The 25,213-nt window shown below is 43.9% G+C and overlaps 2 protein-coding genes and 1 long non-coding RNA gene across 9 annotated transcripts in view; 2 read left to right on the top strand and 1 right to left on the bottom strand.

The window, feature by feature from the left end:
• Positions 1 to 6,554: 6,554 nt before the first annotated feature.
• On the top strand, positions 6,555 to 19,023 carry ZCCHC10 (zinc finger CCHC-type containing 10). 2 transcript variants are annotated; one of them, XM_074883408.1, is made up of 4 exons: positions 6,555 to 6,638; positions 9,830 to 9,991; positions 13,627 to 13,668; positions 17,175 to 19,023. In XM_074883408.1, the coding sequence occupies exons 1-4, from the start codon at positions 6,598 to 6,600 to the stop codon at positions 17,440 to 17,442; spliced, it is 513 nt and encodes a 170-aa protein (XP_074739509.1). In that variant the 5' UTR covers positions 6,555 to 6,597; the 3' UTR covers positions 17,443 to 19,023. The 2 variants fall into 2 exon arrangements, with proteins under 2 accessions (XP_074739509.1, XP_074739510.1); XM_074883409.1 differs by lacking the exon at positions 13,627 to 13,668 and having other exon boundaries at positions 6,577 to 6,638.
• LOC141949594 (uncharacterized) lies at positions 19,021 to 23,802 on the bottom strand. Its single transcript, XR_012630813.1, has 3 exons — positions 22,810 to 23,802; positions 20,034 to 20,138; positions 19,021 to 19,554 (listed from the first exon to the last, which is right to left on the bottom strand). It is a non-coding gene; the product is annotated as an uncharacterized LOC141949594 (long non-coding RNA).
• Positions 22,240 to 25,213, top strand: part of AFF4 (ALF transcription elongation factor 4) — a 52,648-nt gene continuing 49,674 nt past the window's right edge. For 3 of the 6 annotated variants that reach the window (XM_074883402.1, XM_074883407.1, XM_074883401.1), the window contains exons 1-2: positions 22,373 to 22,566; positions 24,932 to 25,086. In XM_074883402.1, coding sequence (XP_074739503.1) covers positions 24,992 to 25,086 — 95 coding nt within the window. In that variant the 5' untranslated portion in view covers positions 22,373 to 22,566; positions 24,932 to 24,991. The other 3 variants (XM_074883403.1, XM_074883404.1, XM_074883405.1) reach the window with 3 other exon arrangements.

The raw sequence follows: 25,213 nt of genomic DNA, 5'->3' as shown, positions 1-25,213 counted from the left end.
TTGGGATCTGTTGACACGCAGAGATACTTAGCGATTGCTGAAATGTGAGCTGAGGATCTAAAAATAGGGCAGAGTTTTCTAGGCTGGAGCGGGGAACAGTCACCCGGCAGGCACTCGCTGAGGGCACAGTCAGAATAACACCACAGCCCCATAGCAACACTACACCACTGCTACCCCCTCGAGAAAAGGGGTGTTCGTCTCAAGTTCACAGATCATAAATTAAGTTCATTTATATGCATTTTAATAATAAAGCCTATTTTTGACTTTTTATTTCTGTGGGAACTGTGGTTGAGTATCCATATAGATTACAGATTTTTGGGGTGCAGTACCCCTTTCTGTGTATTTTTACAAGACTAAGCTGATTTGAGACTCAAGAAGATTCCTTCATGTGAATGTCAAGTCACCGTTCAAACTGGCATTTCTATCTTTTTTCTTTCAGCTTTCTGCACTATCCTCTAATTGTCTGTTTATATAGTGGGTACCAAAGGTGTCTGATATTACGCAAGCCTGGAATTCTAATACATAGAGCCAGGCTCTGCTCTTAGTTACTGATATAAATATTGAGCTTCTACAAGGATTTTACTGGAACAGACCTAGAGCTATACTGGTATTAATTGTATATATATTATAAATAATTTTGCCAGATCTTCCATTACCTGTTAAGTAGCTAAAACAAATACTTTTTGTGACTCTGCTAGAAGAGGAGACACTTTTCAGCCTGTAAATATAATGTCATAATATGTTCAGCTATTCATACTGCAAGGAAAATGTACAGAAGAGGGAACGAGGGAACCCATCTTGCTTGGGAAGTTGTGAGACAGAGAAACAACGGAAGGATTTGGAGCTCGTGTTGCTTTATGTTATGCCTAGGAAGGGATTCCCGTATTTCTGCTTCTCACAAGCAAGTCATCTGAGATATCACAACAGATGGGATCTCACCTGGGCTTCCCCACCCTGATGTGCTAAAACACGCTGTGATGAGGCCAGTTCGCTGAAATCCACATCGGCACAACGCGAGAAAACCATCGTGTAAATGCAGTGTACAGGCCATGCTCTGGTGGGAAATAGGAGTTTTGTTCTTTATGCCACCAGCAGGATACCGTGTTCGTGCTCAGGGTTCACTGCTTGTTTCACTTGGCTGTTCTGGTTTTGCTTTTGTGATGAGGAGAAACATTTGAATTTTCTTCATTTTAGGTTTTATAAGGAAAGCTCTGATGGTAGAGACAGTATTTTCCATTAGGCCAACCTAAAGCTTTGAGAAAACCCTCCTTTGCGTTTTTAAAATATTCAATTCAGTAACCCCAGGTGGATTCAGACCCAGCCGAAACGCGCAGCCGCCCAGCGCCAATCCAGACTTTCCAGTAAACCACTTTCTACCAGGTGCTGGTGTAAAGCTCCACCACCCCCGACACCCTGCCCTGCTCTCAGATTTCAGTCTGGAGCTGTTCTACAGGTGTGGCATCATCTCTTCAGAAGAATTAGGTTATCATCTGGAAATTCGAACTGCAGATGCCCTGGCCAAAGAATTACATCACGAGAAGCTTTAATTAGAGAAATAAACCATGTTTTGGTAAGATCGCTTCATTTTTTCAGACATTTTATTTCATAGGCAGTGTCAAACTTTTTACTTTTTGTTCTGAATTAGGAAACACTGAAAACAGAACAAAGACTTTCCAGTATCTTGGGCTGTGTCCACGCTGCGACTGTAGTGCTATTTAGAAACACCTGAGCCAAATTTAAAAGAACTGGTTTGTGTCCCCAAAAGTAGTTACATGGAGTTTCATGTGAGCTTGTTTCCTCTGCAGAGAGGCAAAGCGAGCTGGCCAACTCTAATGTGTTACCTTAAAGTACTACCATGTGTAAACTTGTAGTTACTGAAGGTACAACTGAGTGGAAGCAGGAAATCCTACACAGGGAGTGATTCAAATCTATTGACTATATTCCTTATCACTGAGGGTTTTTCCCAGCCTACAGTTTTGCCTGAATAAGGACCTTCTGTGTTTCTGTCTCTCACTTTTTGTTTGCTTTGACGCTGAAAATGCTAACAGCTCTACACACAGGAATTCGGCAGCCAGTGCGGGTTGGTTGTTTTGTTTGGGTTTTTTTTTGTTGTTGTTTTTTTGTTGTTGTGGGGTTTTTTGGTTTTGGTTGGTTAGTTGGAGGTTTTTTTAATTACTATTACTTCCATATCCATTTTTAATTGTGTTTTCATTTGAATTTTTTTTTCAGTACAGAATACATGATGTGACTGATTTCTCTTCGGATATGTTCTGCAAGAGAACTAGGGGAAAAAAGTAAAACACACATTTAAAAAATGCCGGGTGACGCCGTCTCTAGTGCTCCCAGTTTATCATGATTATTGTCCAGCATTAGCACTGTCAGGTACTTTATTGCTAGTCATTTTGGAAGACTGATCAGAGCTTTGGGCAACTGGCTCTAGCAGCCAGCAGTCTTGGCAATGGAGTTTTAACCGTTTACTCATGGACTCAGTTCTTCCTGTGCCATGGGAAGAAAGCTCTGACATTTTCCCAGTTTCACATACAGACCCTTAACAAATAGTGTGACACCTTTGTTTCTGAAATAATAAGTCTGCACAGAAAAGTGCTGGGGGGTGGGAGCATAGCGAGAAGGATGTCTGAGGAGCTGACACAGGGCAGCTCAGTGTTGATGCCACTGAACCTTCAGTACTTCCCCCGTTTTTTTCTCCTGTGTTGCCTGCGTACCTCCTCCCTTTCCTGCCTAGAGAGGGGTACATTTTGGAAAGTAATTTCCCTGCCCAACACGTTTAGAAATAGGTTAATGACACTGCAACTTTAAATAGCAACCTAATGTGCAAAGGCAGGATTTATGGGCGCAGTCGGTTCATTGAGCAGCAGCAGCTCCCTGGAACCGTCTCCCCGACAGCGAAGCCAGCGTCGTGCAATGACTCTGCACATTTAGTCTGGAGAGTCTCGAAGTCGCACCCTCCGGTGCACTCGTCAGCCCCGCCGCGAATTACCGCCGAATGAGAGAACGGCTGAGAAACAGAGATTTCAGGCTGTAGGAGCCTGCGGACTTGAACTCACAAGAACACTTTCAAACTCCTCAAGTAGAAGGATTTTAAGTGGATTGTTCTCATAAAAGGTACATCTGTAAAGAAAAAGCCCATACACTCCATGGAGTAATCTGGCATGTATAAGAAATCTTGCTATATTGGCCAGTCCAAGAAAACTGTAGTTCTGCTGCATTAACATTGGGAGAGATGCACAGGTGCTAGAAGCACCAGAAGTTGTTAAGCAGATATTGCTATCAGGGTGTAATTTACTCCCAGATTTTAAGTGTTACTGAGGTAAAAAAGGGATCAGCAGACAGGAATTTATTACAGAGCATGGATTATTTGAAATAGCTGTTCTTAGCTATTTTATATTTTTAAGAAAATTTCTTAGTCAATCCTAAAATAGGAAATTCTTCTGTCTGACTTTCTGCATTAAAAGTGAGATGCCAGACATCAAAATTCAAATTTTTGGGCCAAACTCTGCTGCGTTTATAACATACCAGGCATCACACATCAGAATTTAGCTAAGGTGCCAGATATGATTAATCACAGGTTATCACAGAGCATCATCCAAAACAGGACAATGATTAGATACTGCAAGAAGTGCCAGATAGAGGAGAAAACATGACACATACAGGAACAGCCGCTAGCCTTAGATGTTACCACTACAGAGCCTGGAGACAGGAGCTACAAGAATATTCAACAATTAGTCACATGGTAATTAATCCCGATGAGTTGGAATTGTTTATGTCTAAGAGAATCCCTCAGTGTCTGACCTTCCCAGTGTGATATTTAATTGGTGCCATTGTACCCAGCAGATGTTGTTACCTTCCCTGTTATTATAAATATTCTGTGACACACAGCAGGAAGTTCTGGCTCTGGTATCTCCTGGCTGTGACTTGATCGTGCACCGCCAGAGGTGAAACACCTCCGTGTCACATGCCTCTAATTCAAGACCTGGGATACTCATCGCCTGAAAGCATCTGATTTTTATTGCTGTATTGTATGTGACATATAAATATATGTCACTTTTATACATCTATTAATTGCTTAAAATATACACTTGTATAGCCATCTGTTCTCCCTACTGTTACATTCCTGTATTTTCTCCCCACAAACTCTGTTGTTCCATGTTCCCACCTTGCATCTTGCCTTGAGGTCAGTGTGAGCTTTTCTCAGCAAGGGCGGCCTTTGACCCTGTTGCTACAGTTCCTCACACAGCAAGACCCTGATCCAACCAGTACAGCTGGATTCTACTGAACTTAAGAAAATACAATATGTATTTTTATTTTATATAATAAATGAATACCACCGACTCACAGGATGCACATTTTAAAGAGCTACATAGCTGATACTAAATGCCTAAAAATCCGTAACAGTTCATCTATTTCCCTAAATGTAAATTGTTCAGTAGAATGCCAATTGATTGCCTATCAATTGTCCCTATGACAGGATAGTTCTGAATTAATACTGAAAATGGTTGGATAGAAAGCACTTCCAGGATACTAATAGCAGGAGTAATTGCAATTCAGCATTACAAAATGTTTTCTTGAGGATTTTTGTCAGGAAATTTAAGATACCGTTTTAAAACTGATCCCATTCCAATGTGTTTTGATAAAGCCACATTCCTTGCTTCCCTGAATCCAGGATATTGGCTGCTCTACTTGTGCCAGCTGGCAAAGATTCCCAAGGGGCTGCCTGCCAGGTATGTGCTGTCAGAAGGCTCCAGCCGCTGCTACTCTTCTTTTCTGTGCCTAGACCTCTCCTCCCATGCCAAGGACTACAAGGAGATGATGTAGGAGCCAAAAATACGAGCTGCTGTTGGCATAACTGGGGGACAACAGTCTCTTGGGCTGAATGGAGTGGAAGAAAGAATTTGCCTTACGATTCCTAGATATATCTGAACTGTATTTCCTCACAATCAAGTATAGAATACATTGGGTCAACACGAACGTGACTGATCAGTATCCTCAGGCCCTGAGATTGTTTAATGGGCTGTTGAGCCATGGATATGCACCATTCTGGTAGCAGAATTAATCTTCTCAATCATCAGTGAGATGACAGTGTGGGGCATAAAAATCTGACCTGCTAAAAATTAATGTTAGTAAATGTTTGCAACTTTTTAGGAGTGATAATGAGTTAAATGATGCCTTTCTGAGATCTAGCTCTTTCTGACACTTTCTTGGAGCCTTCATGTTATCACCCGAGAGCTATTATGCTTTCCAACTTGTTGCATAGCTGAATGCTCTTCAGAAGCTGTAGCAGGCTACCTGCAGCTATGCTGAATTATTCATGTGGCCTAAGGAAGGTGAAATGATCCCAAGGTCACCCTGCCAGCTGGCTGAAGCAGCTCAGAGGTGGTGCCTGCTGGCAGGAGAGGCCTGGATCAATAACCCCCTTCTTCCTCACCTCCACTGCATGCCACCCTTCTGCAGGCTGCCTTGGCTTCCCCCGGCCACACGCAGTCAGGTGTCTGTTACAGTCCATTCCGCTTTAAAACACATCCCTTCCAGGAGAAATTGTCAGTTTTTAAGTGAGAGGCAGGTTCTTGTAAGACTTGGACTCACAGGAGAGAGAAGCAGCAGTTAGGCACTGACAGCACCTCGATGACTGGGTTCAGTTTTGAGCCCCTCACTCCAAAAAGGCCATTGAATGACTCGAGCGTGTCCAGAGAAGGGCAACGGAGCTGGTGCAGGGTCTGGAGCACAGGTGTGATGGGGAGCGGCTGAGGGAACTGGGGGGGTTTAGTCTGGAGAAGAGGAGGCTGAGGGGAGACCTCATGGCCCTCTACAACTCCCTGAAAGGAGGGTGCAGAGAGGGGGGATGAGTCTCTGGAGCCAAGGAACCAGCGCCAGGACAAGAGGGAATGGCCTCAAGCTGCGCCAGGGCAGGGTCAGACTGGCTCTTAGGAAGGATTTCTTTGCAGAAGGGGCTGTTGGGCGTTGGAATGGGCTGCCCAGGGCAGGGGGGGGGTCCCCATCCCTGGAGGGGTTGAAGAGTCGGGTTGACCCAGCGCTGAGGGATCTGGTGGAGTTGGGAACGGTCAGGGTGAGGTTCATGGTTGGACTGGAGGAGCTTGTAGGGCTTTTCCAGCCGAGATGATTCTGTGATTCTGTGACAAGGTGGGAGCCCGCCAAGAGGCTGAGGCCGTCGGCGGGGCACCGGGCCCAGCGGAGGGCTGCGAGGGGCCAGGCCGCGCCATGGCGACCGAGCGCTGCGGGGCTAAGGAGGGGACAGCGGGGGCCTGGCCGGACGAGGCGGAAGGCGCAGGGATGAGGCAGCAGGGACGGGAACCGCGGCTCGCCCCAAGCAGCCCAGCGGGGGGCCGGGACAGTCCCCACAGCGCGACCCTGCGCCGTCCCGCCCTGCCGGTGCCATGACAACGCGGGAGGAGACGAGGCGAGACGAGGCGGAAAGCGCGTCCCTGCCGGCGCGTCCTCTCTGGCCGCAGGAGGGTTTCCTCTCTGTGGTGGCCGCGCCTTCCGCCAATGGGAGGCGGCGGCGGGCGGCATGGCCCGGCATGCAGCGCGGCCCGCGCCTCACTTCCCGGCCTGGCCGCTAAGATGGCGACTCCCATGCACCGCCTCATCGCTCGGAGACAGGCGTGAGTGCGGCGGGCGGCCGGGCCGGGCTGGGGCAGGGCGGGAGAGGCGCCGTGGCGGAGCAGGGGGTTTTCCATAGGCGAGCCGGAGCGAGGGGAGGCGCGCCGGGCAGCGGGCTGAGGCAGCCGCTTGCGGGGAAGGGGCTGCGGAGGGCCGGCTGCGGGCCCCGGAGGAGCGGGGCCAGGGCAGGGCCAGCGGCGTCCCCCGCGAGTGGGGGCTGTGGGCCCGAGCGCTTTCTGAGGGCACAGAGCCCCCTCCTCGCAGGTCCTCTGCATCCGCGGCGGAGTGCTGCCCCTCTGTAGGGAAACCGCTCCAAAATCCGGCTGCGGTGAGCCGGTCAGTGACGTTGTTGCAGTGAAATGATGAGAAGGAAAGCAGGCTTGTGGAAAAGGGGAGGAAGCCTTCAAACTTTCGCTTTTGGTGTTAACGCTAGTTAGCAGCGTTTTGGGAAAAGGTGAAGTGTGTAAGGTCTTGTGATGCCGGTGTTTACTGATCTTCATCATGGACTTTCAACAGTCAGATTAAGAAAAATTAAGTTCTAGGTTCACGTTACAATGTGTTTACAGAACTGTAAAAGAGAGGCCAAAAATAAAAGTGACCTTTACTCAGATCAGGGTATCGCACTCAAGTAATTCTCTCAATACCCAAGGGATCTGATTGCAAAACACTGAAATGAGAAAAAGCCAACATTTTTCCTTGTTTATGTTAAGTACAGCAAATATCTATGTTCCATTCTCATGTGTTACTTGCACTGGGTTTTCATTTGTTTGTTGTTTTGGAGGGTTTTTTCTTCCTTAGAATAACTTATTTCTTGTGTTTCAATTTTTAGAGTGTATTTGGGTTTTTTGCCTGATGATAAGAGTTGGATAGAACACAGATGACTTCTGCGTTCTCTTTCCTTTTTTATTTAGTATAACTTTCCTATTTTCCAATGTAAAGTAACTTGAAATTTCAAAGTACTCATGGAATACTTGTTCTTTTAAGTTGCTATTTTACGTGAGTCAAGGAATGATTTCTCACATTTCTTGCTATGTCTCAATGTGCTTGATGGGTGTATGCTGAATTGTACATCTGCCAGCCTTTCCTTCTAGGTTGGTTATTGATCTCATTTAAAGGTTTACTTCAGTCTTGTGCTTTTCATTAGTGTTTAAAACTTGTTAGTGCTGATGTGGTAGTTATAGATCTGTAGCTGCTGAGCTATTTTTATCTGTTTTCCTGCTAAGTATTTATATTGCTTTTAGGGCTCGATCCTTATCTTTTTAGCTTGCATAGACTCATTTGCCCTGGTCATGTGTGTAGCACTAAGGCCCTGGAAATACTGAGTTATGTTATTGTTGCTTTAAACTTCCATTCTGTTCCTGTGGAGACAAGTCTGGGCTAGTTTGGGATAGAAAAACAGTCACTTTTTTGGTTTTGTATGCTGATGAAGAGGAGGGAGGAGTATCCTGCTTATATGTAACTTGTGGCAGAGCCAGAAGTCCAAGGCAAGACAAAGCAAACCATTCAAAGACACTGGGATTTTTTGTTCATTACTAGACATACTGCTTCCCGTTCAAGCCTGGGTTAATTGTGCAGTGTAGGTTGCAAGTTTAATTAGTTTTCTAGTGCTGATTTAGATGAGTATTTCTAAGGCTAGACTCTGAAGCCAAATACTCTTTATGTTGAAAAAGTAATGGATGTTCAGAACAAGATTCCCTTCAAGATACAGTAGGACTGTCACAAAAGGTGATGGCTAGAGTTGAAGGAGAAGCAATTTACACCTTGCCTTGAAAATCAACGCAGAGCAAAATCGCTGCTGGTCTGTCACTTTATGCTCTCTAAATTCTGAATGAACAGTCGAGGAGCCTCCTAATTAAGCCAGGGCTGTTAACATTCAGATAGTTTAGATGAGCTGGCCTTGAAAAGTTAGTATTTTGGTGTTTGGAAAAAATGATAGAAGGTAGAAATAAGTTACTGCAGTTGCAATGAACTGTATGGGAGCTACAAAGTCCTGATTTTTAGTACTGGCCCTAAAACTAGTTTGTTGTGATCCTGACCTTGAGTGGGTCCTTTGACTGCTGTATGAGTTTCCTTATTTGTAGAGCAGGAAGGAGGGTGTCTGTGAGAAGACAGCAAAACAGTTTTAGCAAGGCTTCAGAATAGTGGAGTAAGAGCTAGAATATGAAAATAGGAGTTTTCTCCCTTAACTGGCTTCTAAAAATGACTAAAGGATTTTGTCACAGTGTGAAAACTGAAATGTGAATGTAAAATGCTCACTAAATACTTCGGGTATTTGGGTGGTACAGAGTAGTAAGTGAAGTCTTGCTCGATTTACATTGCACAGAGTGAGGAAGAGTCTGATTGTTCTTATGATAAACCTTCTGCCAGTCTTCAATGAATCTTAGTAAATTCAAATAAGCTACAACTAAGATCCTCTCTGTTTTACTTGCTCAGAATCCTAGGCTGTCTGTGAGAATTTGGCAGTTTGGTACTTGTGTTAAATTCTAAGATTTAGGAATGAAGCTGCCTGCTTTTTACTAAAAGTGCTCTAAAAAATAATGTCAACTACTTATCTGAAGCAAGCTACAACCAACCGTGTGCAAATTATTGGATAGCAACAAATTGTATGCAGGGTAATCATTCCCAGTAACTGTTGCACAACTATATCCTATAATAAAGATCTGCCAATTAGGTTGACCAAAATATGATTTTGGTGATGGGATTAATCGTTGTTCACTGACAGAGAATGGTCCTAGGAGCATTTTCCAAAATGTTTAAGTTGTTTATGGTAGCTGAAGGGGTGGGAAATCATGGAATTTTAAGAGTGGGGGAAGACTGCAAGGCAGGGTAACCAGCAGCTAGTGTAAAACTAAAAGTGAAATTCTGGTGCATCTGATGAGCTTGTTGACAGCTGATGTCAGTAGCTCAGCATTTGCTACTTTAGCAGAAGCTCTGCAATAGAGCAAAAGTCTCTTTGTTCTCTTTCTTAAATAGTTGGTATGAGAATGTTTTAATAAAAAGGAATGTTATTTGCCTAAATTCTGTTACTCTTGTTGTCCTGATTTAAGATGAATAATTGTTAAAGCATCCATGAATGTCAGTTTTGTTTAATCATAACTACATATGCTGTTAAGAATCTGATTAAAAAAAATATTTTTTCAATAGGTAGAACAGATTTGGAATCAGTCACTTAAGCAATTCTGCATTTTTATAGGGAGGCAAACAAGCAGCATGTAAGATGTCAAAAATGTTTAGAGTTTGGACATTGGACGTATGAATGTACAGGGAAGAGAAAATACCTGCATAGACCTTCGAGGACAGCTCAATTAGCGAAAATTCTTAAAGAAAAAGAAAAGCGACTATTACTGCAACAAAGGTAAGATTGGCAGAATGAAAATGTCTAGTTTATTAATGAAAAAGTTTTGTATGTGGGTGGGAAAGATGGTGTTCTAGACCATCCGTTGTCATCTTTTGTTCTGGGCTGTGTGATGCTTGCTTAATACTGGAACTGTCTTGTACGTTAGGTGGAATGTGTACACTCAGGTCCCACAAAATTAATGTTGTTCATTAATACCTGCTCATCTGAAACACACTTTTGGCTTATCTGAAACAAAAAAGTGCACTAAGGTAAAGTTAAAATAGTTGGAGCCTTTTTTTGTAATGGAATACTGTTTCCTGAATTCCTTGGTTTCAGGTGTTTATGTGCTAGTACAAGCAGGTTGGTGTGAAGACTGTAAATGTGTCTGTAAGAAAGAAGCAATTCTTTCACTTGTGTTCAGGTTTGCTGTTAGACTGTGCCGTTAAAACCTGGTCTTCTGGGTACAACCTGACAGTGGACTTGTGCCAGCACAGCTCCTGTATTGCTCGTTATGAGCTGTAATGGTTAAACAGGTGAATGAGAGTTGGATTATCGGGTGTTTTCAACTCTCAAGCATAAAGTAGAGACATCTCACTGAAGTGCGTAATTATTTCCCTTTTTGACATCTGCGAAAGTGAAAGATACCTGCAGCTAAGCAGGAAAATGCAAGCAAAACTGCATGTGTAATGTGATTTACTTTCCACTTTGCTCTGTGAGTAGTCTTTAATGCTTCCTCAAATTTAATAATTGTTTTAACAAGCAACTCCAGATGAAAAAGAGAAAAATAATGTAGCACATTAGTTTTCCATGAAATTCCTATGTATGAGGGTCTCTGCTCTGCCATTGCAACTCAGATTTAGTTATGGTAACTGGAGGGTTGTTGCCTCAGCCCCCCTGAGGGACAGTATCATTTACAGCTAGAATTGTTGAGGATTTAGAAACGTACCCTCTGTCACTGTCACTTGCAGCACAGTGTTGGCTGTAGGTCACTGGTTACGTAGGAGCGTTCACGCTTTTTGCCTGTTGGGGAAGGAAAATGGGTGGTACCCTCTGGCAGAGAGCTCTGGTGGGACCTTGTCAGCCGCTTGACTGGGGCAGCAGCATGAATCAGTGCTGGAATACTGACTTAGGTGGAAGCCCGTTAGCTTGTGTTGAGTGATGTAAAATGTTTGATTTTTGAAATGAATTTTGATCCAACGAGTAATTCTGAAGCAGTTGTAATCCCTTAGTATTGTAGCTAAGAAATCAGGAGTGCTGAGGCCCTAAAACTTGCTCCCTGTGGAGGCAATTTGCAAGAGTTCTTCAGAGACTCAAGACTTTTAAAGCAAAGATTCAGTTTAAGACTCAATTATTTCCTTGCTCCTTTTCTGCCCTGTTTCCGTTGAATTCTGCAGGTTGACACTGGAGGATAGTGGATTGAGGGTGGAATTGCTTGTTGCTCAAGTCTGTGTACAGGATATTTTATATAGTAGTTACGTGACTGTCCGGTGTCTGTCATGAGTGGAGTTTTTTGAGCTCTAAGTCTGACAGTCCACAGTGTGAGGTGTATGTGGTGTGAAAAGCTGTCTTGTAAAAGGAAAACCAAGTAATCCTTAGATGGGAACAGTTTTTAATCCTGGTTAAATTGGGCTGGATTCACAGTAGTTATATAATCATAAGCTCTGTGAAGCTCCTTAACTGTGCCATGAGGTATCCAGTTCATTAGATGCCAGTGTTACACTTTTAAGGATGAAGCTTATTTTTCATGGAAAAAACAACTTCCTAGGCCACACTCTTACTTTTTGTATAGCTTGCTTGGAAGGTTATTTTTTATCTGCAGAGAAGTCGAGTCTCCTACAGGTCTGCTTCCGACTATTTGTATTGTCATCTTTAAAGGTCTAATTAATCAATCATTAACCAGAAGGCAAACATAGTCTAATAAGGTTAATATGTACTTTATGACAACGACCTACAAGATTTTTCAGCATAACTCATTTCAGCAGTTGTTCCAGGATCCTTCTGTTTGCCCAGTGTTGACCCCACGATTCTGATGGACATTATGGTGGTTTCATTTACTGGTGTCACTAAAGCCCACTGCTTGCCTGGACTAGAGTAGGAGTTGGGAGGGGAGGAACACTGGGAAAATGCTTATTCCTTGGTGATGTTACTATACTGAACCAAAATCAGGATGCCCGAGTCTTATTTATGGTTCTGAAGAGAGTGTGATGCCACAGGGAAAACGACCGAGTGTCCTGAAGCGGATCTGATCTGCGGGGGCTGACCCCCTCGGTTTGTAGTTGCACAGTGGTGAGCCCCTCTACTTATCCACACGTTAAACACTAGAGGGAGGCATAGACCCGTGCCACGGCAGCCCGCCTTACTCACAGCTCAATGAGGTTCCCCCTTCTAAAAGGTGCTTTGGGATCTAATTCTGTTTGCTCACAGTGACTTCTCTTACCTGTGAAACACCTGGTTACCTAGGGTAAGGGCATAAGGCCTTAATAATATAAATATTAACAACATTCAGCACCACAGGAGGGGTTATAATCTGGTTTGAAATTTGACAATCAAGGAATCTTCCTCTTGCCCACAGGAGATGGTGGGGAGTGTGAAAAACTCTTCTATGTAATTATAGTATTTTCATACCATATGTGTGAAAATGAAAAATTGAACAAATCTCACTTTTGTGACATAAAAATGGCATTGAGTACTTTTATTGAAATACAATATAATTTATACTTAATGCTTTCTTCTTTCTACCCTTTTCTGGAGTCTTTATCAACACATACTGCTATCTAATTTTTAAATGAAATATATTTGCAGTTTTTACTTTTGTTATTGTATATTTAAGATGACTTCTAATAATAGCTTTCAGTTGAGGAAAAAGTATCCTGGTTCATGAAAGAATCTACAACTTCTTCATATACCAGCAGCACATTAAGCATGTTGTAAGTATATGATGAGGGACTACTGTAATCACACATGTACATTCCAGGTTGAGTTGTGTGCTATATTTCTGCAGTGGATTGAAAACAGCATGTGACTGGTATAGTTGACTGAAAGAATTTTATTTAAAAAAAAAAAAAAATCCACAAGTGAAGACTGGTTTAAAAAAAAATGTTTTGTTAAAAGAAACTTTATTCTGTGTCATTTACTACTAAAACTTCCTGTGAGTGTATGTATACATGGGAACCTGAAAAGGCAAATAGCAGGAAAGCATCAATATAAATATTGTTCTGTGTCGTATTGCACTTGAAACAAATGCTTGGTGAAAGCTACAGATTAATTCAGTATTTTACCTTTTATTTCAAGCATTCAGTTATTGCTAAATATGGTTATACAGACCTTTTTTGTATCCTTTCCTCCTATGCCCTTCCCATCCCAGAATGATGTTGTCTGTATAATATGAAGAGTAAAGAAGAATAAAGCATACTTAACACAGAAAATTAGAGGTGAATTGCGGCTTTGTATTCTCTTTCCGGATTTGTAGGTATTGTTGTTTTTCTGGTTTGAGTAGTGACTGAAAATAGATGCAAAATGAACTTTGGGCGGTGCGGCGCTCTGCCAGTGGGATACCAGTTTTCTAATATTAACTCAGCTCCACTGTGCTGCTATTTATTTAATTTTCCTACTGCATTAATCAAAGCCATTGTTTTTTCCCCCCCTTTAATTAGCGCTGGAGAAAGTACTGCAGAAAGGAAGACCAAGAAAAAAAGGTATGTGGGGAACAATGATGTTGTGCAGCTGTCTCGGTCCTGTTTCTTGCACTGGGTGTTGCGGCAGGCAGTTTGGAAGGGGTGTGTGGGGAAAGTCAACATTGCGAATACGGTTTTGATTTTACTGCTTTTAGCCTGTTACAGGCATTTGTATGTCAGACATTTGCAGAATTTCTACTCCTCCCTGTCCAAAAACTCTAAATTCTTTGTCTTCTGCTTTTCTCCATATTGATTGTCCTATCTCTACGTGATCTTGCTTTAATAATAAAAATCTTCCTACTTCTGCCTCAAAGTTCATCAAGTGTATTTTAAACAATTGTGCAAGAATGGCATACTGTTTTCTAGTCTGTAATCACTCCACCTACCCACTTTGCTTTTCCTTTTGTTGTCTTCATTCCCTTCACATAGCAGGTGTCTCTGAAGCTTTGTCTGGAGAATGAAATAAAGCATCTAAAAAAAACCCAACCCCAAAATCAAACCAACCCCCTCAATCCCGGACCAAACCAAAATCCAGGAAATAAACCTTTCCCCCACCCCAAGTGCTAGTTTGAGCCAAGAACTCTCTTGCCATTGTTTCTACTTCACTTTGCAGTAACGTTTGCTTGGGAATTTGCTTCTGTCTTTATTAACAAAGCGGTTTCAGGACCAGCTAGAACCCGGCTGTAATTCTGCTGCTAATCCTGGTGTGAGTTTTACTTACGGGGGGTGTCTGTGCAGGAGCGGCCTCGCTGTCTCTCCACATTTAGTTGACTGTTCTCTGTCTCTAAATCTGATCTTTGAAAAACAGGTTTTGGCAGATTTGGAAAGACCGGGCCTTTCGCTTGGTGTGGCAGTCATGTAATAAGCCACAGCAGTTTTTTAAAACAGACCTTTATTTTAGGCTGTCAGGTGGAACGTGGCTTTATGGGAATGCTTCTTGGTGTCTCCGTTCTACTGACACAGTGTGTTTGCTCAGAGGCTCCTTTCACAGTGGTGCCCATTTACTGTTGGAGTCACTTAGGACTAGTGAGATCACGAATGAACTGGTGGCTGAGCACTGTAGCTCAGACCTCTTCCTGCCTCAGCTTTCTCAGGTGCTGCAGTCCTGGCATAGGGATTCCCAGAGTATTTGAGCTCTAAGCCAACGCAAAAATGCAAAGAGCAAAAGGATTTATAGGAGAGGGGGTGGTTTGGTCACTCTTCCTTAAAATTTTAAAACTCTTCTAGGTTTGAATTGTTATCCTGTTTTTACGCAAGCACCAAATCCATCAATATAAATTCCTTTCCAGATCATTTGCTACTTATATGTTTGTTATGATGCAGGAAGAATTAAATGTGGAAAATTCAACAAAGTGTTGCCATTGAATATGTAAGTTCTAGATTTAAAAGAAAATGCAAAAGTTAGGATTCTGTCAGTAGTGAGCACTAACCTTTTACATAGTGTATGTTTGTTTTGATATAAACAGTAATAAGTAAGCTACAGGCTTAACCAGAAAAACAGGAACAGGCAAAACAGCTGTTGTACAATCTTGTGACCTCAGGTGACACAGAGCTATCTTCTGGGCGCACGTTGCCTTCAGTGTTCTCACGCGGCATACTTTGGTTGCTAATTGCAAGCCCACTTTATACTTGGATCACGTATGATTCTACCCTTCAGACAGGTACATTTGTGTCTTGGTTCGCTTGTTTCTTCAGGCACCCAGTTGTGATTGTGCCCAAAATTGTAGATTTGCTTTAAGTAGCATGTTTAAAATCACCTGGGGTGGTTAGATGATTGGAATAGAATTAGAAAGGACAAAGAGCCTGAGAGGGGTGACAGCTTGCGTTACAAAATGCAGCAGTTGTTCCACAGTTGGTGCATGGAATCATACAAGATTTTAACATTCGTGAACTTGTTTTGAGGAGAATGAGTGCTTGTCTGCTGGAGACATTTTGTACGTTTACAGTGGACCCAAAGATCTTGGATCTACCAACCTAGAGCATCCGGGTTGTCACATTATCTAATTAGGACAAGGTGAAGTAGTGAGTTTTACTTGCTCCCATCTCTGCCCTCCTGTAATGACCAACAGGCCACATATTGCATCACCTGGAAACAAGTACCTGTGTGCTTGTTCTCTCAAAGATCTAGCTATTGCTTTCCTCTAGGAGAAGCAATATTGTTATATTCTGATGTTTCTGTAAGTGGGTTTCAGTTTATAACCTAAATATTGGAGGCCCATGGATAGCTCCTATGGATTCTGTGAAAGGTGATTAGGAAAAGAAAGTTCAGAGTTGTCATTCAGGGTATCCTCTGACTGATTCTTGTCCATATAAATGGGTCTGCACATCTGATGGAACTGTTTAGATTTAAACTACTAGTCCCTTTTTTAAATTTTCTCATCTTAAGGCTAGTTTTTCACAAATAGGTCTGTATTTAACCAGCCCGTTTGGCTTTATCTCCAATAAACAGCCATTGTGTCTGTACGCACAGAGATAACAGATTGCAGATGTATTATAAACACTTCAGCGGTTCATAGCTTAACGCATGCATCCACATTTGTCAGCTGACATGACCATGGCTGATAGGATGAAAAAAAACATTGCTCTTTCTCTAATAGCCTTAACACAGGCTTTTCCTGAGTTGTTACATTTAATCAAACCCTCTGATAAAAACAACTACATTAATTTTCTAATGGAAAGAAGATTCTGCATTATTATATCTAGCATTTTTGCATGCTGTTTGGTTGACTTGGTGGGAAGCGGGGAGAATTAGTACCTTTACACTTTGCTTGGAGAAAGATCTATGGGAGAATTTAATTGTATTTTCTTGGTGTTCATATTGGCTTACTTAAAGACCTTGATTTTTGAGAACAGTCACCTCAATATGGGTTAAACATGAAAAAAAACAAATTGCAGAGGATACTGAAATCCACTTTGTTATGTTCATAATTCTGTCTTTATCTTGGACTGTTTCCATGTCTTCTCCTCCACCTTGAAAACCTAAGCATCCTGTAGTGGCGGGTAATTTGGGTTCTTTTGCCAGGTGTAATCTAAGTTTCCTTTGAGTACAATTCTGACATTTCTGAAATCACTGATGAAACTTCCAACTTCTACATTGCCAAAATTTCACTCCTTATACAGTGGTGTCCTAGAAAACTGATCTTTGATAATTTTTCCCAAGGCTTTGGTAGTACAGGACATTGCTTCTCCTGCAGCCTTGTTCTTCTATTCAACCAAGTCAGTAAAGACACTCGTCATGACTATGAACAAGACCCTTGCCAGCTTTCAAACTTAACCTTTTTCTGTAGTCCTGTTTTGGCTTATTTCATGTACGTGGCATCGCTCTGCCATTGCTCAGATGGCCAAAATGCATCCGTTCAGAATTGGAGAAAGGGGGGGGAGTATGGGGATTTGTCTTAGATTGTCAGGCCTGGAAATTTTGAGACCAAATAATTGATCTTTGGATTACAACACAGTATGAAGAACACTGTGTAGTGAATGCTGTCTCTGTCAGGCCTGTTCTCATCTGTGTATCTGTTTTCTTCCAGATCTAAAAGCGTGACCAGTTCCAGCAGCAGTAGCAGTGCCAGTTCGGCTAGTGATTCCTCATCTGACAGCGAAGATTCTTCTACCTCCTCGTCTGATGAGGATAGTGACAGTGATGAGAGCTCCTCTACTTCCTCATCTTCTCCATCCTCAAGTAGTACTTCCTCTTCTTCAGAGTTTGAATCGGATTCTAGTTCCTCCAGCAGTAGCAGCAGCAGCACAGACAGTAGTTCTGATGATGAGCCACCAAAGAAAAAGAAGAAGAAATAGTGTGGTACAGTGTAGAACTGTTGTTTAGTGAATGATAACACTCTTCAAAGATGTTTTGAGGCCATGGTTGCCAAACAGTTTAACTGGTCAACATTTCTACTGCTAAAACTTTCTAAATGTTTTGCATAGTTGTTCATAGGACATGAAAGGTATTAAATGGCACGTGAGACTTACTGAAAGAGTATTTTTGTGGTTTATCCTTTTATGGAAAATTTTACTTTTTTAGTTCAAAAATCTATCATCAGATTTGTTTATATGAGCTAAGGTCCAGTAACCTGGATGTTTACATGCTGGAAAGCAAAAGCTTTTTATTGCAAATCATGCTGTGCATCATATGCTACTACTCTGTTTATGACCGCTTCACTTAGTTTAGAGGATTTTCTAAATGTATCAGAAGCAGAAGTTTTCCGCTGCTGGCTGGGGAGCACTGCCATTGTTGAAACGGAATGCACAGTGTTGCACACAGAGGCCCTTCCATCTCACTGTTAACAAATGTATTCTATGCTGCTGAGCTTTCTTTCTGATGGCTTTTCCTGATGCTTCCAGGTCGAGTCGTTACTGCAACATCAAACTTTAGTGTTCATTTGTTGATCAATATACTACTTGTACTGTACAGAGGCTTTAGTCTTTTCAACTTGCCTGTTTCCTTAGCTCATGTATTTGTAGTATTTCGTGAGACACAGAGTGTCTCTTGCAGCGGTGTCTGTGTAAGAAAGGGGAGCAGTGCACAGTGGAAGAGTTATGACTGATGGTGCTTAGGATTTTCATCTTTGTGCCTTTTTTTGTAAATTAAATGTATCCTAGTGAGAGAAGGGCTTGAGTGGGTGTTTTTCAGAACTCCATTAGCTTTCCATACAGAATATGGTCAGCAAACCCAGAGAAATAGTAGTAACAAACAAAAATGGGCACTATTTTCAAGGAGATGGGGGGAAAAAGGCTATTTTCACTGGATGCTCAGTAAGAAAAGGAGTCACCTTTAAATAGAGGTCCCAAAGGAAAGTGTTTCCCTCTTGATATTTTTGCAAAAAATTGTTGTGTAATGCAAGATTACCAATCCGTGTTGTTGGGCACATGGTGACTGGCATTATAGTCTGCAGTATAATCAGTCCATTATTTTTATGTAATAGTGTGTACGTGTCTGTGAAAATCTGGCATGGGAGAAGCAAGTTAGTGCAAAAAAAAAAAAAAAAACCCCAACAAAAGCAGAATCCAAACATACTGCAGAACAAGCATTGCTGGTTGCAAATTGAAAGTTATTTGTTCTTTTGGTGGATTGAAGCCGTTGGCATTAGTATTTTTAATTTGTGATGCAGTTTCCTAAATTTCTTATCCTTGGAGTGCCCTTTTTTGGGGAGGGGGCATTACATGTGGAAGAATTCTTAAATATCTTGATTTAGGTAAAATATAGTAACTAAACTATTTTTTATATTTTTATGGAAAAAGTAGTGTGTAGAATTACTTTTGAATAAACTGTGCTTATTTAAATGTTTGAAAATATGTATGTTGTGTGTTTTAGTCTGTAATCATTACTGTGTTTTACAGAACATTCTGCAGACTGTAAATAAAATCACAAGAAAATTGTTCAAGTCTTCTTGAGTGAATGTACCATTTAATGGGAAAAGTGTAATAAATTATTAAACAGTAGTTGCTAAGTTCATGCTTACTGCAAATCCAAGTGTAAGTGATACGGTAGTAGCTATGCGTGTGTGGGGAAGCCCTTTGGACTAGAGGATGTTCTTTATTGCCGGGTTTAGGCCATCTCGGCCGTTGCAGCGAGCCACGCGTGATGACTGGAGCAGACGTGGTGGTCAGCCTGCTGCCAGCCGCTCTCCGCTCGTGGGGACAGCTGGAAGAGGGGTGCGGAGGTCCCATGCAGTGAAGAGTATTGGCTTGAGTTTGGTTGGCGTTGGGCTGGGTATGGAGGAGAGCTGTGACGGGGAGCGGTTGCTCAGAAGGGCGAGGAGGGGGGTCAGGGCTCAGCTACCTTTGCCATCCCGTTAAAACCACGTTGTACGTTCGTATCTTTAAAGCTGCTGGTGTCTGTGTGTAGACGGTTTTGACGGAAGTGTGTTGCTTCACACAAGTATATTGCTTCTCCCCATTCAGTTGTGTCTGCCAAGAAAAGAGAGGTTTGTTAGACAGCCACCAAGTACTAAAGCTCGTCATTAAATTCAGAGGGTTGGTCTCTTCATATGTCTGTTTACGTTTGGTGTTTACAGTCAGACAAATTGGGTCTATTCACAAAGAAAAAAGGAAACGCTTGTTTATGTTAGGTCCTGTCAGCAGGAGCTAGGATAAGGTGGCATAATTACAGATAATACTAAGGGGACCTTAATTTAATTTCTGATCTGCTGTTGGCTGATGAGTGGAGATTCAAAGAGCTGGCTTGCTGCTCTCCCTGGGTATCCAGTGTTGCCAAATGCTGATTAAGTTCAAGACCAACCATGAGTCCCTCTATACCCAGATTTTAAAAAAAGTTTAATTTCAGATATAATATTTTTGTTGGTTTTTTAATTGCCCTTTCTGTTTAATTTGTCTCTACATATTCTTATTTTACAGAGTAAAACCCACCAGCCTCTCAAGAGCCTTACCAGTTCATCTTTCACTAGATCACACCCTGATTTCTTACTGGATGCTTTGATTCCAATTTTTCTTCAACAGGAAAGGTATTTCTTTAATTACTGTCTTCCAAAGCTCTAGGTTAAGTACAAAAGATCATTAAGTTTTTTAAACCCCCCCCCCCCCACTGAGTAGAAATGGTTATATTTACTAAGCAGTTACATGAGACCGGTGTAGCTCTGAACAGCCTCAATTTTAATCCTTCCAATTAGAGGTAAAGCTGCCATTGCTAATTGAAGGGAAGCGATTGATGCAGTCTGGTAGAAAAACAGCCTCGGGAAAAGGCATCACGTTTCAAGGAGAAACACTGCGAACCGATGGGAGAGCAGAAGGAGGGAGAGACAACCTGATCTTCTAGTCCAGGTCTTTATTAAATCAAACATCTGTCAGTCAGAAACAGTTTTTTGGGTGTGTGCGATGGAACTGCATTATGCATTCTCTTGTGGATGGATGCATTGATTTATTTTTTGAGGGAGGAGTCCTTAATAAATAGGCCTTTTGCTAGCAAATGGATTTGCTTTATAAAGAAACTGTACAACATACCTTAACCCCCATGGGTTTAACTTGCTTTGTGACATTATTTTTATCCAAGCTCTGCCTTTAAGCAGACAGTGAGACATCAGCTGTGTCTGAGGCAGATCCGCACAGCCTAATTTTGTTGATTGAGATATGTGTAAGGGAGGGTAATACAAAACATAATACCGGAATATGAATTGACTTTTGAGATTTGGTATATCCAATAAGTCACTAGCAGGACATAACTTTAAAAACATCATTGAAACTGATAGGAACAGGGCATTTTTATTATTTTCTGTTCTTTACAATACAGTGTTACTTTTGCAAAGAAATTGCCTGTGTCTTCCCCACCTGTGTAAAGGAGGGAAGTTTTAGGTGGTGTTGGTCATATTTTGGTGTCACAACAAACTTCAGATTTAACTGACAGTTAAAATAGTTACGAACTGTTTCAGATTGGCGCTAGATTTAAAACTATTGCTGTGTCTTTTAACAGCATTTTTGCATGGTCTCTGCAATCGTAGTATCAGAGACTATATTTTTAAAGGATTTAGATTCTGGAGTTTGCTACAGTTATGCAAAAAAAAAAAAGGGTTTTTTTTTTTTTTTGCACCATTCTGCTGCACTTTACTCACAAATTTCAAACAAATCATAAAGTATCACTTTTTAAAATATGAATCCAAAGTAGAACTATGTTCCAGTATGTTTCAAAATCAGTTTATGTGGATGTTTAAATGAAAAATATGTAGTATAATTGTAAGTTTTTTAAAAACTAGCCTCTTTCAGAGATGATTTTTAAAGCCAAGTTTGGAAGTTTTGGTAACACTGCCAGCGTGATGGGGTTGTTGCTGTGGGATTTCCACTGAAGCAACGTGTGCTTCCGTGGGTCAGGCGGAGCTCTGAACGCTGTGCTCCGATCTGCCCGTTTAGGTCAAAAAGGGGCAACGCGACACTCGGCTGAGATGAAAAACTGAATTATAAAGCAAAGCCGTGAGTTGCACAAGAAAGTTGGAGCGGTTTGAGGAACAAATGGGCCTGTACGCCTGCTGCGAGGCAGGAGCTGGCGTCGGGGGTGCTTGGGGCTCGGGGGCACTTTTAGGAGCAGGGAAAGACTCTGAAATAATTGTGTAGAAAAACTGAATTCTGGTTCTGCGTGTCTGAGCAGAGCGTGAATGGGCTTGAGCCTGTCTGCGCCTGGAACGTGTGGGGGAGAATTATTGAGGGTGACTTTACACACCGTCTTCCGTGAATTCATTTTTATGTATCAAATAATCCCTTAAAACGTAGTACAAGTGTCGACTGACCAAAAAAGGGAGGTTTGTGCTTCTCCCGTGCACTATTTAAGTTTGAAGGGGTGGTTTTAAGCGGGGGGGGTGTGAGGGGGGCGGCCCTCGCCACCGCCGCCAGGGGGCGCAGCGCGCGGGCGGCCCGCCACGTGACCCTGGGCGCGCGCGGGGGGGCGGGGCCGAGGCACGCCCCCCGCCCGGCGGGGTCACGTGCTCGCGGAGTGCCGTTCCCCCCCTCCCGCCCCCGGCGTCGGGTCACGTGAGCGGCGGCGGGGCTGCGGCGGCGCGGGGGCTGCCGGGTAACGCGAGTGCCCGGCTGCGGGAGGAGCCGCGGCCCGGCAGGACGGGCGGAGGGAGGGCGGGAGGGAGGCCGGAGCCGGGCGAGGGGCCGAGGGCTGCCCAGGCCAACGTCGCCGGCCCTCGCCGACCTCGCCTCGCCGCCAGCCCGGCCCCGTCCCGCGATGGAGCGGCGGGACCCCTGGGGAGCCGCCGTCGCCTCCCGCCTGTGAGCCGCTCCCCCCCCCCGCCCCCCTTCCCTCCCCCCGGGTCTCGTCCCCCGCCGGGGGCCGGGCCTGCCCCTGCGCTCCTCGGGCGGTCGGTGACTCGGCGGCGGCGCCCCCGCTCCCTCGGGCCTCTTCGTCCCCGCCCGGCGGGCCGGTGGCGGCAGCCAGGAAATGGTCCGGGCCTAGCGGAGCGGCGAACGGAGGTGAGACGCGGCCGGGGGTGGGGTGGGGTGAAGGGGGCGCCCACCGAGATCGGCAACCCCGCTGCGGTGCCCGCCGGCGGGGGGAAGGGCAGGATCCCGGTTGCGGCCGCCGTCGGACCCCGCTCTGCTCCCCCCCGCCCCCCCGCCGCGGCTCACTTTTCGGGGAGCTTTCCCGGCCCGCCCTCCCGAGCCCGGAGCCGTTCCCCCCCCCAGCCGCGGCCCGGCTCTCTGTGCCCGCGTTACCTGCGCGGGCGCCGTCCCGCCCCCGCCCCGCCGGGCGGCCGTTCCGGACGGTTGGGATCACCCGTTTCATGGCGCATCTCTCCCGCTTCCGACGGCGGGACCGCGGTGTTTCCCCGCTCACGGGGGGCGAGGCGCCGAGAGGAGTCACCCACCCGGCGGGAAGTGGGTGGGTGTCTGCGCTGGGCACCGCTCCCCACCGACCTGTCCCGCCCTGCCCCTCTCCCTAGAGCGCCAAACCTGGGGGGGCCCCCCCTGAAAATAGACATTGGGGATGGTTCTGGGTGCTAACGGGGCCGATTCATTCCCCTCTCTTAGCTGGGGGGGGCGGGGGTTAATCCTTTTCCAGTAATTGACGTCAGGGCTTTGTTCCTTCCCCTTTGCTCTCTGCGTTTTAGGCCCTGAGCCGCTCTGGGGATGGAGCGGGCAGGGCTGGGTGCTGCTGGGTGCTGGGGGGTCAGAGGAAATGGCTTCAGGTAGGTGCTGCCGAAGGTCAGGAGAAGGGAGACTCGCGGGGTTATCGACGGGCAATCACATCCTCCTTGTGAGTGACTAGATACTTGTTATGTAAAGCATCAGCCCTGATGAGGATTGTGTTATACTTTGTAATCAAAGGAGCAATCGCTTCACATTTCTGGAACTTGGGCTGACAAGTGCTTTTTTTTTTTTCTTTTTTTTTTTTTTTCTTTTTCCAATGAACAAAACAAAGCGAGAAGGTGTTGAGATGTGTAATACGGATATTAGTGCTTCCAGTTGCTGTGTCTTTCATTCCCTTCTTGAAATGAGAAAGTGCTTAACTTCATTTTGGGGGGAGCACTGGGAGTACTTACACCCCTCTCTCAAATACAGCCTGGAAAGATAATGAAAAGAGAGCTCTGCTGAGCCGGTGTGAGCCCCTCTATTTCACAAGCCTGTCTCCTCAGCTTATTACAGTCTTGTTTGATCATTTACTTACGAAAACTCTGATGGTTTTAAATGTTCACATGTTTCCACTGATGTCAGTCAGACCTCCCACTTGCCTCTTTGTGAGCTGAACAGGCACTTACTCAGCATCAGTAGTCTTTGAAATTAACTTGTTCTGCTCAAGTCTGTGCTTTTGCTTGTCACCTTGTTGCCAGCTCCCTTCTAACTCCTGAACCTCTCCTCATGGGTATATTTCTAGTTCCTTACGTTTCTTTAAAACTTCTGGATACTTCTGGTAAGTCACTGGAACACAGTGCTCTGCAGCCCGGGGGCGTTATTGCGAAATAGGCTCTGGTCAAGTGCTTTGGAGGGGTGATTGTAGACTTGATTTGTCATTTTGATATCTCCTCTAATGACAGAAACATTATTAAACTCACAGCGCTGCTGATGTGTCGTCCGCCTCAGCCAGGTGTGATATATCCAGTCTTAGTCACATAGGTGCTGTATATGGGTATTACACTGGAATTATAGAGTGGCTCATAATGGTAATCGTGCAGTTCTTGTTGGTCAATAACCAGAAAGAAAATTTTACCCTTTGGTGTTACTAATATCTTGGCTTTATTAATGTATCAATGTTAATTTTTTATGATTTCCTAACTGCTATGCAACGTATTTACAGCTTGGTGCAAGAGCAAGCTCTCCTCTGTTGAACAGTCTTATATCCTGAAATAAAACAGTACGTTTCAACTCTAGTCTCAAAACCGGTTTCAGGTCCCTAATATTTCCTTTAAACATCTCTGCACTCTTCATTTTATGACTTTTCTCCTATCTCAAACATGGAGAGAGCAAGACTGAGCCCCTGGGGTAGGTTTTTGTGCAAGAAGGCACACAGCAACCAAAAAAAGTAGTTGATGTTTGTGTGTTTTGCACTCTTCCCAGTTATAACAATCTGAGTTTGATAAAGCGTGATGAAACTTCAGTGAAATACCACTTGGATTTCTAGGTTGTCTTTTTAGGAAGCTGGAATGTACAAATGCTTTTTGCATGGTTATGACCCAACAATTTAATGATAAGATGCCACATAATTTTATCTGCAAACGCCATACGCTTTGCGTTGTTCAGGTTGTGTAGATAAAATACTTGCAGCAGAAATCTGTCCTGATGTTACAGTTGGTAGATAATAAGTTGGCATGTACGCACTAGTTCCTTCTTCCTTTTCTAGCTCACAGCAGCTGGCAAGGATGTTCTGCTGCACTTTGTTTTCCACCGTGGTTGCTGCTGGATGTCGGATGTGACGAAAGACGTAGACGTTACTGACGGAGGGGGCAGTTCACAGCATCTTTTGAAGCAGAGAGGGGACTCTGCGACCAAGCGATGGTGAAACTGCTGTCCCCTGTCTGCATTTTCAGTGCTTGTGAGAGTTGCCGTAACTGCTCATAACTGCTTCCGATGCCTCCCTTCCTTTCCTTCCTGCTCATCCTGTTGCTTTGTGAGTGTTTTAATC

This window comes from Strix uralensis, chromosome 14 (assembly GCF_047716275.1).
Source record: "Strix uralensis isolate ZFMK-TIS-50842 chromosome 14, bStrUra1, whole genome shotgun sequence".
Taxonomy (NCBI): Eukaryota; Metazoa; Chordata; class Aves; order Strigiformes; family Strigidae; genus Strix; species Strix uralensis.
This window is presented reverse-complemented; position numbering and strand designations above follow the sequence as displayed.